We start from the raw sequence: 13,548 nt of genomic DNA on the forward strand, positions 1-13,548 counted from the left end.
TCTGGGTCACGTGGCTAGCATGACTAAACCACTTCTGGTGCAACCAAACACTGTGACAGAAACCAGAGTGCACGGAAACGCCGTTTGCCTTCCCGCTGCAGCGTTACTTATTTATCTACTTGCACTTGTGTGCTTTCAAAATGCTAAGTTGGCAGGAGCTGGGACAGAGCTACAGGAGCTCACCCTGTCGCGGGGATTCGAACTGCCGACCTTCTGATTGGCAAGCCCAAGAGGCTCAGTGGTTTAGACCACAGCGCTACCCACATCCCTACTGTGAAATTTTGAGGTTCCTGCTCTCCCTTCTTTATCTTTAAATAGAACTTGGACCAGATAACCCATCAAATAAAGGGTTGTCCTCAGACAGCCCTTCAAGCAGTACATAAAGTAAGACATCGTCGAGCTATCCCCTATTAATCTTCTCATTTCCCTTTTCCTCAATTATTATTATTATTTTAAACAGTGGGGGTGAATTCTTATTAAGTCAGCAGAAAGTCCAACATTGTCTGCTTCAGCAGCTTCAGTCAATGTCAGGATGAAGAGAGGAATGTCTTTCGCATGCTTTGCTTCTCCCGCTCGCCAGTAGGTGGGTGTGTTTAACAGAGGAAAAAGCAAGGAGGAAGGAGCCTGTCCACCAGCCTCCCCAGCTAATTAGCTCAGCCTACAACAAAGATAAGCGAGCTGAGGAGGAGGACCCCCTGAAGGGTCTTTTGAATCTGGGCAATGTCTGATTGGCAGATGCTGAGGGAGATTCTTTGGTAATCCAGTTCATCAATGAGCTGCATAAATTCAGGAGAGGGCTGGAAGAATTCAGGCATGTGGTGGACACTTTGTGGATGCAGTCTGCAAGAAGGCAGCCCAAAATGGACAGAACCTTGGAATCTCTACAGCATATAATCTCCCAAGTCCTGCCTCACAGGGACCCTGCACTTGCGTTCAAAGACTGTAAGTACCAAAACAAAGTTTCTGGACTTTGCATTTGAGTCAGGCAGAAACCTGTAACAGAATAATGTACTATACGTACACACAGAATGGTTTGATTATATGTTTAATAAAGTTTTACCTGAAAACATGCTAAACTGTTTACCGTTTACAATTGTACCTATATACTAAGATTTACATATGTTCTTTCATCGTAACTCATGTCCTATTTATTTGTAGGAATAATGCTAGTTGCAAGTCACATTCACACTTCAAACTGCATCTGAAAGCAATCCCATTTATAAATACTGTTCAATAAAATTTGTATTAATGTCTCTTAAATTAAGTTCCAAGAAGTTCTCAGTGTCTCAGACTGCAATCCTGTACACACTTGATTGCAGGTAAGCACTGAGTAGGACTTACTTTTGAGTAGACATGCATACAATTGCATTATAAAACAGCTTCAATTTGCTGCCTTTAAGCAGAGACTGCTTACTTTCTAGTTAAAGCTTCGTTTATGGCTCCCTCTGTGAACTTTATAGGACAAGGTGTTAATTCATATAAGAGAGGGCATCAGAATGCAACCCAAAATCTCTTGACTCTGTGCTTAGAAGAGAAAATTCTTATATATTAAAGAGGAAACCAACTTGAAAATTCCCCAGAATTTATCGTGATGAATCAGACTAATAATGTAGTCTCACCTTCTCCATCAGCATGGTTTTTTTTGTTCAGTTCATTGCTTTTTCATAATTTGTGAAAACTGTCAGTTAGAATATTAGTCTAAATTACTCAGTCACATTTTAGAAAAATCACTAGGCTGGCTTTGCTGGGCAACATTTCACAGAGAAAGTTTATTATTATCTATATTACACTCTGCGGCACTCTGGGGGAGACACTCTTTGAAAGTATCTGCTTAATTTCTTTGTCAGGAGCTATGGTAAGAGTTAGCAACTCACCAGCCCTTTGCGTTCTTTCAAAAGGAGCATGGAATGAATGACTTTAAATAAGCAGCTGGTGAGAGAGAGCAAAGTTGTGTATCAGTTATTCCATACATAGTTTGACAGAAATCAAGAGTTAGACAGATAAACACAAATACAGCTCCTGAGGCCACCCAGAAGGAAAACTCAATGCCATTGCATCAGTCCCACGTTAAGCAGCAGTTAACAAACCTTGTGGAGGCAGAGACACCCCACAAGCACAAAGGATTTGATCTAGAAAAGGTGGGGAACTTCCCCCCTCCCCTCCCATTGTGGCAGATTCCTGAAGATCATCTGACAAGGTTTTGATTGAAAATGTATGTACTGGCCTCTCAGACAAAGTTATTGTGACCACCCACAGATTTGTGGGCTGGAAGGATGGCTACAATAAAGCAGGAAAGCACATGGGGCTGGAATACCATTTTCAATGGAATCTTATCACAAAGCGGGGTTAACCATTAAAAAAATAGTTCTTCCACTAGAATATATTGCATCCTGTTAACGGACTTTAGCCAGCTGAATGCTATCAGTCCCTACATTGATGTAGAAGAGGATGAACCTCCAGTAAATCAGTGTTTCAGAAACCTTGCCTTCAATATAAGTGTCTGCCATGGGTTTGTATGGACTTGCTTTTTACATTAATTTACTGTTCTTTTCTGTGTTGTCTTTAATGGTTTTATGGCTGTGCTTATTGTATTTTGTACATCACCTTGAGAAATGTATATGGGAGGCTAGTAGTAGTAGTAGTAGTATTTATACATATATTATGTTATTTATTTAGAAGAATTCTATTATCTACATGAGTCCCAAAGGCTGCTTATATTTCCCATTCACTTCCCCAGCAGTTTCAGTATATAAGGTCCTATAAGGATTAAATCCTTGTTCCTACAATTATGGTATTTGCCAACCCTTTGCTTTCTCTTTTCCTGAAGTCATTCTTACCAGTATCCAAACTTGAAATGGAGATTTATGTAAAATCACATATGCACAAGTAGTTTCATGGCACTATCTTAAAACTCAGGGCAGATGTATCGTATGCTGCTTTTCTGCATATTTTCTGCCCCTTTGGAAATGTATGTGGGAGTCAAACAGGAGTTTCATAGAATCATAGAGTTTGTAAAGACACAGAAGATCATCTAATCCAACTCCTTGCATTGCAGGAATATGCAGCTGTACCATATGAGGATCAAACCTGCAACCTTGGCGTTATCACCACCACACTATAACCAAGGCTGAACTTGAAATGTCAAATTCTGTCTTGAACAAGCTAATATTTGAACTTAAAATGCCCTGAATACATATACCAGATGCCGTTTCAGTATCAATGTTTAAGGGAGATATGTTGTTACAAACCAGATGAGAAACCTTGCTTTGCTTGGTCAATAGCATTCTCTAGTTCCATAAGCCAGAGGGAAACAAGAAGATGTGAGTTCTATGAATAGCACCACTAAAGACCACATATTAATAGGTTGTTATGTTATCCTAATCACCTGGGAATAAGTACCTTTGATAGCCATGGAACTAATTCAGAGTACTCTTTGTGCAATAGGATTGCTCTGTAAATCTCTTAAAGTGGGAACAGAGAACCTGTGTCCCTCCAGATATTGTTGGACTACAATTCCCATCATCCCTGACCTGCTGTCTGAGGCTCATGGAAGCCGGAATCCAACAACAACTGGTGATCACAGTTCCCAATCCCAGCCATAGAGGAAGCAAGCAGCACATTGATATTTTGAAAGAAAGATAATACCACAGCTACATGATCTGACCACCAAGGTCCATATGGCCAAGACGTGTTCAGTGCTGCAGCATTACAAATATGACATGAGCATCCTTAGACAACAGTAAAAGGGAAGATGGATTCTGTGGAATCTCAAAGGACTTGGGGTTATATGCAACTCAGTTCTACTCAGAGTAAACCCATTGAAATTAATGGACCAAAATTAGTAGTGCCCGTCAATTTCAGTGGGAAGGGGCACTCAACTGGTGTTTTATGGCAGGTGTGTTCTGCACTACATGGTTGACACATTAATAGTCCTTTAATGGTGGGTTTATTCTGCTTTATTACTTCTGTGATGGTTCCCCAGTGCTACCATATTATTGCTGTCTGGAAGACCACAGCACAACAAAAGCAGTACCAATATATATATTAAAAAAGGCCAGAACATTGGTGGTATGAAAATGTAATGGGATTTCAACAGGGAGGTACAAAAAGTATGGAATGCAGGGTTGTGTGTGACCGCCCTGACAGCATCATGTGAGCAATAAAAAAAGGGACATGTGCAGGGCATTGACTAGAATTGGATACAGCCCTTAGCTTATTTTCATCATGAAGCGGTTATACGATCAGCCCTTTACAATCTTCACATTTTTCTGAATTATTTGAGCCAATTACTTTGGAGATGAGAGAAGAAAATGCACAATACAACTGATGAGCAGTTCCCTCATATTTTACAAAAAGAGGAGGGGCAGCTAAAATGTACTGTGTATTTTGTATCACAAAACCAGCCCAGATGAGGTAAAAAGGGGCAAGAGTGGAACACTAACCTGCCCCTGTAAGGGCTCACTCACAGAAGCAAGGAAATAGTCCCTCAAGCAGCAAGAGGCCCAAAACATTACTCAGAAAGCCCTTTAAGAGGCCTGTACAGGCCACAGACCAGATCCGTTTGTCACAGGGAGGTGGGACACATGGACAGAGCGCTCCTTCAGTGTTTCAAGCTACTCGTTATTATGTGTTACGGTTGACTCAGGTTGTTCCAAGGTCAGCCAGAGGTAACTGAATTAAAAACAGGTTAGAAACCTACAAATTTGTGAACCCTCCACTCAAAGGCTATTTCAATTTCCCAGTGGTTTGGCTTTCTGCAAACTGAAAGGGAATTATGCCTTACAATAATTCCAGGTCTACCCTTGTTTGTAGGCCAATTACATAATCTGTAAAAACCACAAACAAATATCCATGGCCTCATCAAATGGCAGTCTGATGACCACAGTCTTTATGGATTTTTCTAGAATAAGCATGGCCACCATCATTCTTCATATTTATTGTTTTATTAATCATCTTGGGATCAGAACAGTACTTGAAATGCACAAATGAGAGCGCCTGGGCCAATTTCAAGACACATGAAACTCCTTGTTCAGGGGTCCTAATGCTAGTTTTGAAATTGTCTTTGGCAAGAGGCCTGCACAGGCAGGGAGCCAAGATCCCCTTCTGAAATAACATGATCCTCAAGGCCACCACCAGGAGACCTCACGGAGAAGTGGAAACACACGCTGATGCTCAACAGCTACACAAAGGATTATCTAGGAATAAATCACTGATAACTGCCTCAGTGGAAAAGCTTCATGACCTCAACTCAAGTCCTCAAGAGAGGGGAAGCCAGGAAAGTAGAAACATAACTGGATGTTTCAGAAATCAGTTCAGAGACAATGAGTGGAGCAATGCTAGAGAACCTGTGGCTCTTCAGAAGTTGTTGGACTTCAACTCCCATCAGCCCTGGTCAGCATGGTAAATGGCCAGGAATGTTGGGAGTTGTTGTTCAACAACATCCTGAGACACAGGTTCTCCAAGCCAGGAGTAAAGTCTGGCCCTCATTTGACTGCCTTCATTAATCAAGAATCTCAAGCAACTGTTTCAGCTTTTCTAGTGGTACTCCTATTCTTATTGGGCAAGAACTTATCTGATGAAACAGTACTATACTCTAAGCCAGTGTTTCCCAAACTTGGGTCTTCAGCTAAATTTGGACTACGATTCCCATCATCCTTGACCACTGGTCTTGATAGCTAGGCATGATGGGAGTTGTAGTCCAAAAACAGCTGGAGATCTAAGTTTGGGAATCTGCTCTAAGCTCAGGATGACTATGCATCCACTTCTTTTGTCTTCGAGGAGCAAATTAGACCTGTAAGCAGCAGGTGTGTGTTTCAGAATTGAATCCCTATTGATATATAGCAGGGATATGGAACCTGTCGTCTTCCAGTATTTGTTGGGCTGCATTGCCCATCATCCCTGGCCATTGGCAATGCTGACTGCTGCTGATGGAAGCTAGAGTCCAGCAACAGCTGGAAGGCCACAGATTTCCCATTCCTGCTGTAAAGGGATGAGAGGAGAGAAGCAAAGCGTACTAGGGTGGGGCAATAGGGAGATGCTGAATGGTTCCACTTTCTTCTTGTACCTCGTTGGGGTTTTATTGCCCTCCTGACACTGAAAGAGATCGCTTTTAAAAAGCAGTTTGGGATTAGAAAGTGTAGGCATCGAAAGTATCCCCAAATCACTTTAAAATTTGTCTCCTATCCTACTGTTTTATAGCAGCTTAACAGTACACCCAGTTCTAATGCGCAGGTTCACTGTAGTCCTCTTCAAAGACACCTGAGGACTCCAGGAGTTGTTCACAGAGTGCTCAGGATGCATCTCTTGCAAAACGCTGGCGTAGCTAAGAGTGGCTAAGAGATTGACCTGTGAACTGGGGAGTGCCTTGTTCTTATTTCCTCTTGTGAAGATGGGAAGGGTGGGCCTTGGGATGGAACCACGCAAGAATGGCTTGGAAATGAAGTGAAGGATCCGATAATGGAAGATGAGAATATGACCAGAGATGATTCAGACAAATGGAGGGTCGTACTCTTGTAATGAACACATAGATGCAAAATTTTAGGTTGTGGTGAATAAGGGTCTTTTGGGTAAATAGCAGTTCTCTCTCTCTCACTCACTCATGATACAGTAGTACCATGGAGACCGAGGCAACGTGTGAAGCAATTTATGACAGTGGTTATGGTCCCAATGCCCACATATGACCCTTCACCAGTCAATTGCTTTGTATATTTGTAACTCACACCACTTAAAGCTATCCCATAATGATATGCAGATCAGCATGGTTGTGCTGGCCCCCTGCATCTTTGGGAGCTCCTGGGACCCCAGTATCAAGTAGGAGCCCACTTCTGGACCGTCTTGGGTACCCCCTGCCCCTTGACTTCTTCCTCCTCCTCTTCTTGTCCCAGTGCTCTGATCAGCACTGGTCAACTGGTCTAGTTGCTATTTATATTTCCCACAATGCCCCTGGTGTACTGTTGCTCCAAGGCATGTGGGAAGTTGAACTGGTAGCTTAGACCTTGCTGCCCTGTGTTGCTCAGAGCACTCCCTGTTAACCACCAGATAAGCCTAACAGGAGCTGACAAGAGGGGACAAGACCCAACTGAGTCCCATGAAACTTGGAGACGTATCAATGACAGATTAGCCCAACTTATGGTCTTAGCAGTATGAGGGAGCTATAGGCATGTGCACATTTTACAGCATTTTGATTTATAAAATGCAACATGGCAACTGAATTAATATTATATCTCTTACATCCATGTAACGTAACTATTTCAGCCCCATGGCGTTGCTTTTTCTCATTCTACACATTTAAACAATCTGCATGTATCAAACTGAGCCCAACTTTTACAGCTTCAGTCGAGGTGTGTGTTAAATTATAGCCCCTAATGGGAGGCAGCTGTAAGAAGGTGTGCCTATAAGTTATGGTATTTGTTTAAATGATATGGTTTTACTGATTATGTGTCATAGATTGATTGAGGAAATAGAAGACAATTTTAGTAGCCTTGCGACAAAAAAAATAGTCTTTTACTTTAAAAAAAATACAACTTAAAAAACCCAAATATGAAATGTATATTTCTCTGCAGTCAAATGGTTATTTAATAATAGCCTGACAAGTTAGTTAAAACAACTCTTCTTCTGAAAGCCCTTTTAAAGTATAAAACTGACTAAGCAGGAAATACTTACCGTGTGTGTTCTTTATAAACAGATCGTTTGTGACAATGAAATATTCCCAGGGTTATGGCTCTGTTCCACATTGCCAGGAAGATTGCAAAACCTCTGCTTGGATAATCCTCTTCTAAAATAAAAGGCACTGTTAAGTTCTTTAGGCACTGTGTGTCCTGTTTATTTGCAATCTTGGCATGATACATTCTTGTTTTAGTGCCTTCCTTCGTAACTGTATCTATTGCTCAAAAGCTGAGTTTATTTTTTTAAATCGAGAAATACAAAGGTTCTTTGTATGGAGCTGATCCTGTTAGTGGGGAAGGGAGCATTCATGGTAGACCATTTCCTATGCCCTGTTGTCTCGTGATCACCTCCCCACCTCTTCCTTTTTCCATTAAAAAAAAAAAAAAATCCTATTGACACACATTCGTAGGTGGGTGCAGGAGATTAAGTCTCCATACATTCAAAGCACATTTAAAGCACATGGCTTCTCCCCCAAAGAATCCTGGGAACTGTAGTTTATTCCTCACAGAGCTGCAGTTGCCATCACCTTTAACAAACTACAGTTCCTAGGATTCTTTGGGGGAAGCCCTGTGCTTTAAATGTGTGTGGATGTGGCCCAACTACACAAGCTCCAGGGCTGGCTTTTGAAGAGCAAGCAGAAGGGTTTCTCAGATTTTAGTGCTGTGATGTTTCATGCCAATACAGTGGTACCTCGGGTTACATACGCTTCAGGTTACAGACTCTGCTAACTCAGAAATAGTGCTTCCGGTTAAGAACTTTGCTTCGGGATAAGAACAGAAATCGTGCTCCTGCAGCGCAGCGGCAGCAGGAGGCCCCATCAGCTAAAGTGGTCTTCAGGTTAAGAACAGTTTCAGGTTAAGAACGGACCTCCGGAACGAATTAAGTACCACTGTACTGGATATAATAGATACCCACAGCTGGCATAATAGGACATCAAAACGTTTGGTGCCCATCCTCTTTCCCTGCTGAGTTCAGGACAACCCTGAGACTAAGCTGGGGGAAGGGAGGAAGTTGACAGACAGTGGATGTGTTAGAGGCAGTTGTATTTTTCTAGAAAAAGAGGTTCCGGAACTCACCATGGCCCGTGTTCTCTTATACAGTGGTACCTCGGGTTAAGAACTTAATTCGTTCTGGAGGTCCGTTCTTTACCTGAAACTGAGGTACCACTTTAGCTAATGGGGCCTCCTGCTGCCGCCACGCGATTTCTGTTCTCATCCTGAAGCAAAGTTCTTAACCTGAGGTACTATTTCTGGATTAGCGGAGTCTGTAACCTGAAGCGTCTGTAGCCTGAAGCGTCTGTAACCCAAGGCACCACTGTAACGGCAATAGAGAGGTGCCGGAACTGAGTACCAGTGAGTCCAGCTGACAAAAGCCCTGGTTAGAAGAAGACAGGCAGGTGGTGGCTGGATGTGGGCAGCCTCCATAGACCAGCCTCTACTGCACAGACTTGCTGACCAGCTAGGAACAGACTCACAGCATAGACGTGCTCTGGCCCTCGGCCATTCTCTTTGCCCAGGCTTCCATTTTACTCTGTTCGTTGTTACATTGAGCTCACGACACGGGTAACCTATGCACATCCTTTGTATAATAATTTGATATCACCACCACAATTCCTGTCACACTCATAGTTTTAGACGGTTGAGGTTTAACATGTTTTTTTAAAAAGCCCTAAATATCAGCTTTCCCTTAATGGCTTTTAAATGGAATTGTTACGAGACCTGTGTGCATATGTATGTGTGTCCTTATTAGGGAAAGAGGAGTGATGGATGTAAATCTGGGCGCGATGCTGTTTTAACAGACCCGATCTAAAAATCTGAGTTTTGGTTTGGAGGGGTCCCCCCCCCCATCAGATATAATCCTTTAAGGCATGTTACCAGTTCTGATATTATCAGAAGTCAAAGCTGGGAGGGGTCGGGGAAGAATAAGGAAAGAATATCAGGGGAAGTCTTTGGTAAATGTAAAAGCAACAGGTCACCTATCATGCTTCAATCTACTAGATTGCTTTGATGACTTTCAGACATCAACAGCAAGTAGCAGAGCACATTAAATAAGCATTTAATAAAGTCTGCCGGTCTCAAGGGAGGAATACAACTTTAATTTGGAAAAACAATTCATTTCTTTGTGGCTTGGGTTTTCACCTTTGTTCAGTTTGTGTCAAAGCTTAATTCTACCATCACAGATTGAGATAACCATCTGTTTTCCATTTTAAGTTTTGGTTTAATTGGGGAAAGGGGTCTCCGTGACCTTCTGAAAGGTCGGTCAAATCAGTTTTTATTATTCCTATTATTTTACAGAGCCATTATATTTTCCACTTAGATCATCCATAGAAGTCCTTGAGTGAGAGACCAATCCAATATTTACATTCTATGATTCTCATAGAAAGCAGCTTTTCAGTATAGCTGGTCTATTAAAAAAAAAAAAGAATTTCTAGAGTGCCAATCACTACTTTGGAGGAAGACGCAAAATAAAGGCTCTTATTGAGCCCTTTCTGGAAAAAAAAGAATTATAATGCTAGATTTATTGGTTTTCAACAGGATCTGGGGACCTAATTCCCCACCAGTAGTTTTACATGCTACATTTTTCATCAACATGCAAGACATTGTTTCAGGTTGTCCTCTTTACCTGTATCAGCCATTTGCCAGAGGCAAGCCATCCCATTTGTGCCACAGATTTAAATAGACTTTAGTCAATATTTTGTTCCATGCCAACCCCCAATCCCTGAGTGGTGTGAGATTCTAGGGGGTTCCAGGCACTCACCCAGGGTCTGTGTTTCCTTTTGGAAATGAGGCACAGCAGAGACTGCAGTGTATTTATGATATATGGTTTATTTACACACACATATACAATCTGAGCCTACGACGAAGGGATTCACAGCATTAGCACCCCAAGAGGGTCTTGCTTCTCCCATAGGTCCAGTCTAGGATTCAAACAGACATCAAACATCGTGCTCTGCCTGCTGCTCTGCTTCTCTGTCACATAACTCCAGGCTCCCTACTCCAAGCTTCTGGTTCACATTGCTTCTCCCTCTCTACTCTCAACTCTGGCTTTATCTGTTGAAGGAGGGGCCCCACTCATTTGCTGCTGAATTCACGATCCACACACATATGGGAAAATAAAGCCACTTCTTTCCCCACCCCATTCTGTGAAAAATCACATGAGATGGACAGGGGTGTTCCACCCATTGACTCTACCCCAACCATCACATCCTCAGGTCTCTGTCCCACTGACCACATGTTGGGAGCATGTTGGTACAAGTTTCCAGGTAATGAGGAGAGCTTACACATGTTTATCGGGTTTACCTGTTCCGTTTATTTCTCCAGCACATGGATAGCATGGGAATGGGGCCAGGACAACATGGGTGAGATCAATGACTGATTTCTCCCACTCATGATATTGTATATGTGTGATGTATATTTTTTAACACATGAACAAGGTTTAGAAATGTGTTATTTAAAAGGGTTATATATAAATCCTAGGCAGGGCTCTGTAGACAGGATTGCAGCACTGCTTCTCCCTGAATAGAAGTGAGACCAGGAAGGGAGACTGGGCTGTATTTAAGGGAGCAATGCATTGTTAGTTCATTAACCATGAAGCCAACACAAAGTGGCCATTTGTGTCTAGTCTTGGTCAGCCAAAATCTATGACCTTTTCAGTTTGTGGATTAGGTCATCAGACTTCAGCCTTGGAAAACAATGAATTTATTGTACATCCAAATTTAATCTGTGGCTTCCTTTGCAGATTTCTTTCCCATGTTGACATCAATGTAAAGTTATAAAAGACATCCATCATTTTTTAATGCAGGGTTGTAGTTTCATTCCCATGCAAATGGAGATATATAGAATCATGGGTTATTACTAATGTATTGTCATTTCTCTGTTTTGGCAGTGAACGTTGTAGCAATGCTTCAGGAATTCTGGGAGAGCAAACAGAAACAGAGAGGTGTGTTTTCAAGTGAAGGCACAGTGGTCTACGAGTCACTAAATTCTCCTGGGCCTCCCTTTGTGAGTTATGTTACCCTGCCTGGAGGAAGCTGCTTTGGTAACTTTCAGGTAAGAATATACGCTGAAGCATTTTAATGAAAAAGGACTCTGCTGCAAGAAATTCAGCCTGCCATCATGACTATCACTCTCTCTGTCATAACACTAGAACTTTGGGTCAACCAATGATGTTGGTTTGGAACCAAAGGAAGTTTTTCTTCACACCATGCACACATTCAGATTATGTCTGGGCATATGGGCCAGTTTTGCTATGCTGCTTCTTATTTGAGAATAAAGCATTTGTGACTTATTTCCACCCTGATTCTTGAACACAACACATGGGAAGGATCAGGAGTGAAGGAGGCAGAGTGGCCTGCATGGCCCCTCCACCGACATTTCAGGAACCTCCTGTCAAGAGATGCATCAGTGAGACAAAACAAGTGTATACTATAGATAATGATGTATCTCTAAAAGAATTTCCAACTCTTTTTAAAATTCTTATTTTTCTCCAACCTGAATTACCATGTGTCCTGATCCCCTGGCCTACCTGGCAGACGGTGTGCCAAGACAAAGTCCCAAGTCCAGAAGACAATTCACACAAGCCAAGTCCAGGAAACACAGTCTGGGTTCAGTCCAAGTAAGCCAAGATAGGAGTTCAGTAGTCAGACACAGTCTAGAGTCAATCTCAAAGTAGAAACCCGTGAAGGTCCAAGGAGAATCCCAGGCAAGGTCCATCAACACGGGCAGTTAAGAAGACACAGTACCTCAGCTCTGCTTCCTTCTTAACCTGTGTCTGCTGATTGCAGCATCTGGGCTTGATGAGGCATGTGACCCTCACCTGCTCTCAGCTTGCCCCAGCTGAGGAATCACATGCCTCCTTCCCTGTCTGGCAGCTAGTGAACTAGGCTGCAGGCCCTGGCCTTCCTCTACTTCCTGGAGTGCCCTGCCCACTGTTCCCTACGTCTTAGGACCGGCTGTGTTCATGGGGACAGGGGCCTCTGACTCTGGTGAGGGGTCCCGCTACTCGGCTTCCTGTGAACTAGCCCCTGCTTCCTCATCATCCTCTGTCACCCATATTTTCTACTGAGGTCCAGCGCTGAGGGCCTTCTGGCGGTTCCCTCACTGCAAAAAGCAAGGTTACAGGGAACCATGCAGAGGGCCTTCTCGGCAGTGGTGCCCACCCTGTGGAACACCCTCCCATCAGATGTCAAAGAAATAAACAACTGACTTTTAGAAGACATATGAAGGCAGCCCTGTTTAGGGAAGTTTTTAATGTTTGATGTTTTCTTGTGTTTTTAATATCCTTCCCCATCCCCACCTTGCTCCTGGGTGACCCACTCCCAGCTGCACTGCTCCCCAGGATCCTTTTCCTCCTCCCCAAAATACTGCCAGTTCATGACACCATTTTACTGTATATTGGGTGCAGCGATAATTCTACATTCTCTTTCAAGAAAAATGGCACTCTTACAAACAGCAGAAAACTCTTAACAAGAGAAGTCCCCTTTTGAAATCCATGCCCCTTGCCGTTTTCCTTCAGTTACTCATTCTAGGCCTTCTGTATGTTGTTTTTAATATTTATTTATCTGGAATATTTATAAACTGTTATAACATTATGAAATACCATAGCGGTGTACAAAGCAATAAAAATAGAACAGATAAAATAGTTCTGAAATCAGATCCTGCCCACCCTTCTGGGAAAACCTGTAGAAAGTTTTCAGTGTCTGAGGAAATGTAGGCAGTGTCAAGAGTCTGTCTAACTTCAGTGGCTGGTGTGCATAGGAAGCTCTCAGAAGTGCAGTGAGCAGATTTAATTCAAGCTGGATAGAATTTCTTGAACTTGCAAGGTATTTTTAAATGCTTGTAGTGAGACTGGGCTGCCAAAGTTAGTCCCCCCCCCATTTTACTT

General features: G+C 42.6%; 1 protein-coding gene across 1 annotated transcript in view; it reads left to right on the forward strand.

Moving 5' to 3' along the window:
• The first annotated feature begins 237 nt into the window (after window positions 1–237).
• LIX1 (limb and CNS expressed 1) overlaps window positions 238–13,548 on the forward strand; it is a 35,111-nt gene continuing 21,800 nt past the window's right edge. Inside the window, exons 1-2 of the mRNA XM_081930763.1 lie at window positions 238–942; window positions 11,551–11,714. Coding sequence (XP_081786889.1) covers window positions 834–942; window positions 11,551–11,714 — 273 coding nt within the window. The 5' untranslated portion in view covers window positions 238–833. The remainder of the gene's footprint in view (window positions 943–11,550; window positions 11,715–13,548) is intronic.

Source organism: Podarcis melisellensis (genome assembly GCF_964234715.1).
Source record: "Podarcis melisellensis genome assembly, chromosome: 11".
Lineage (NCBI taxonomy): Eukaryota > Metazoa > Chordata > Lepidosauria > Squamata > Lacertidae > Podarcis > Podarcis melisellensis.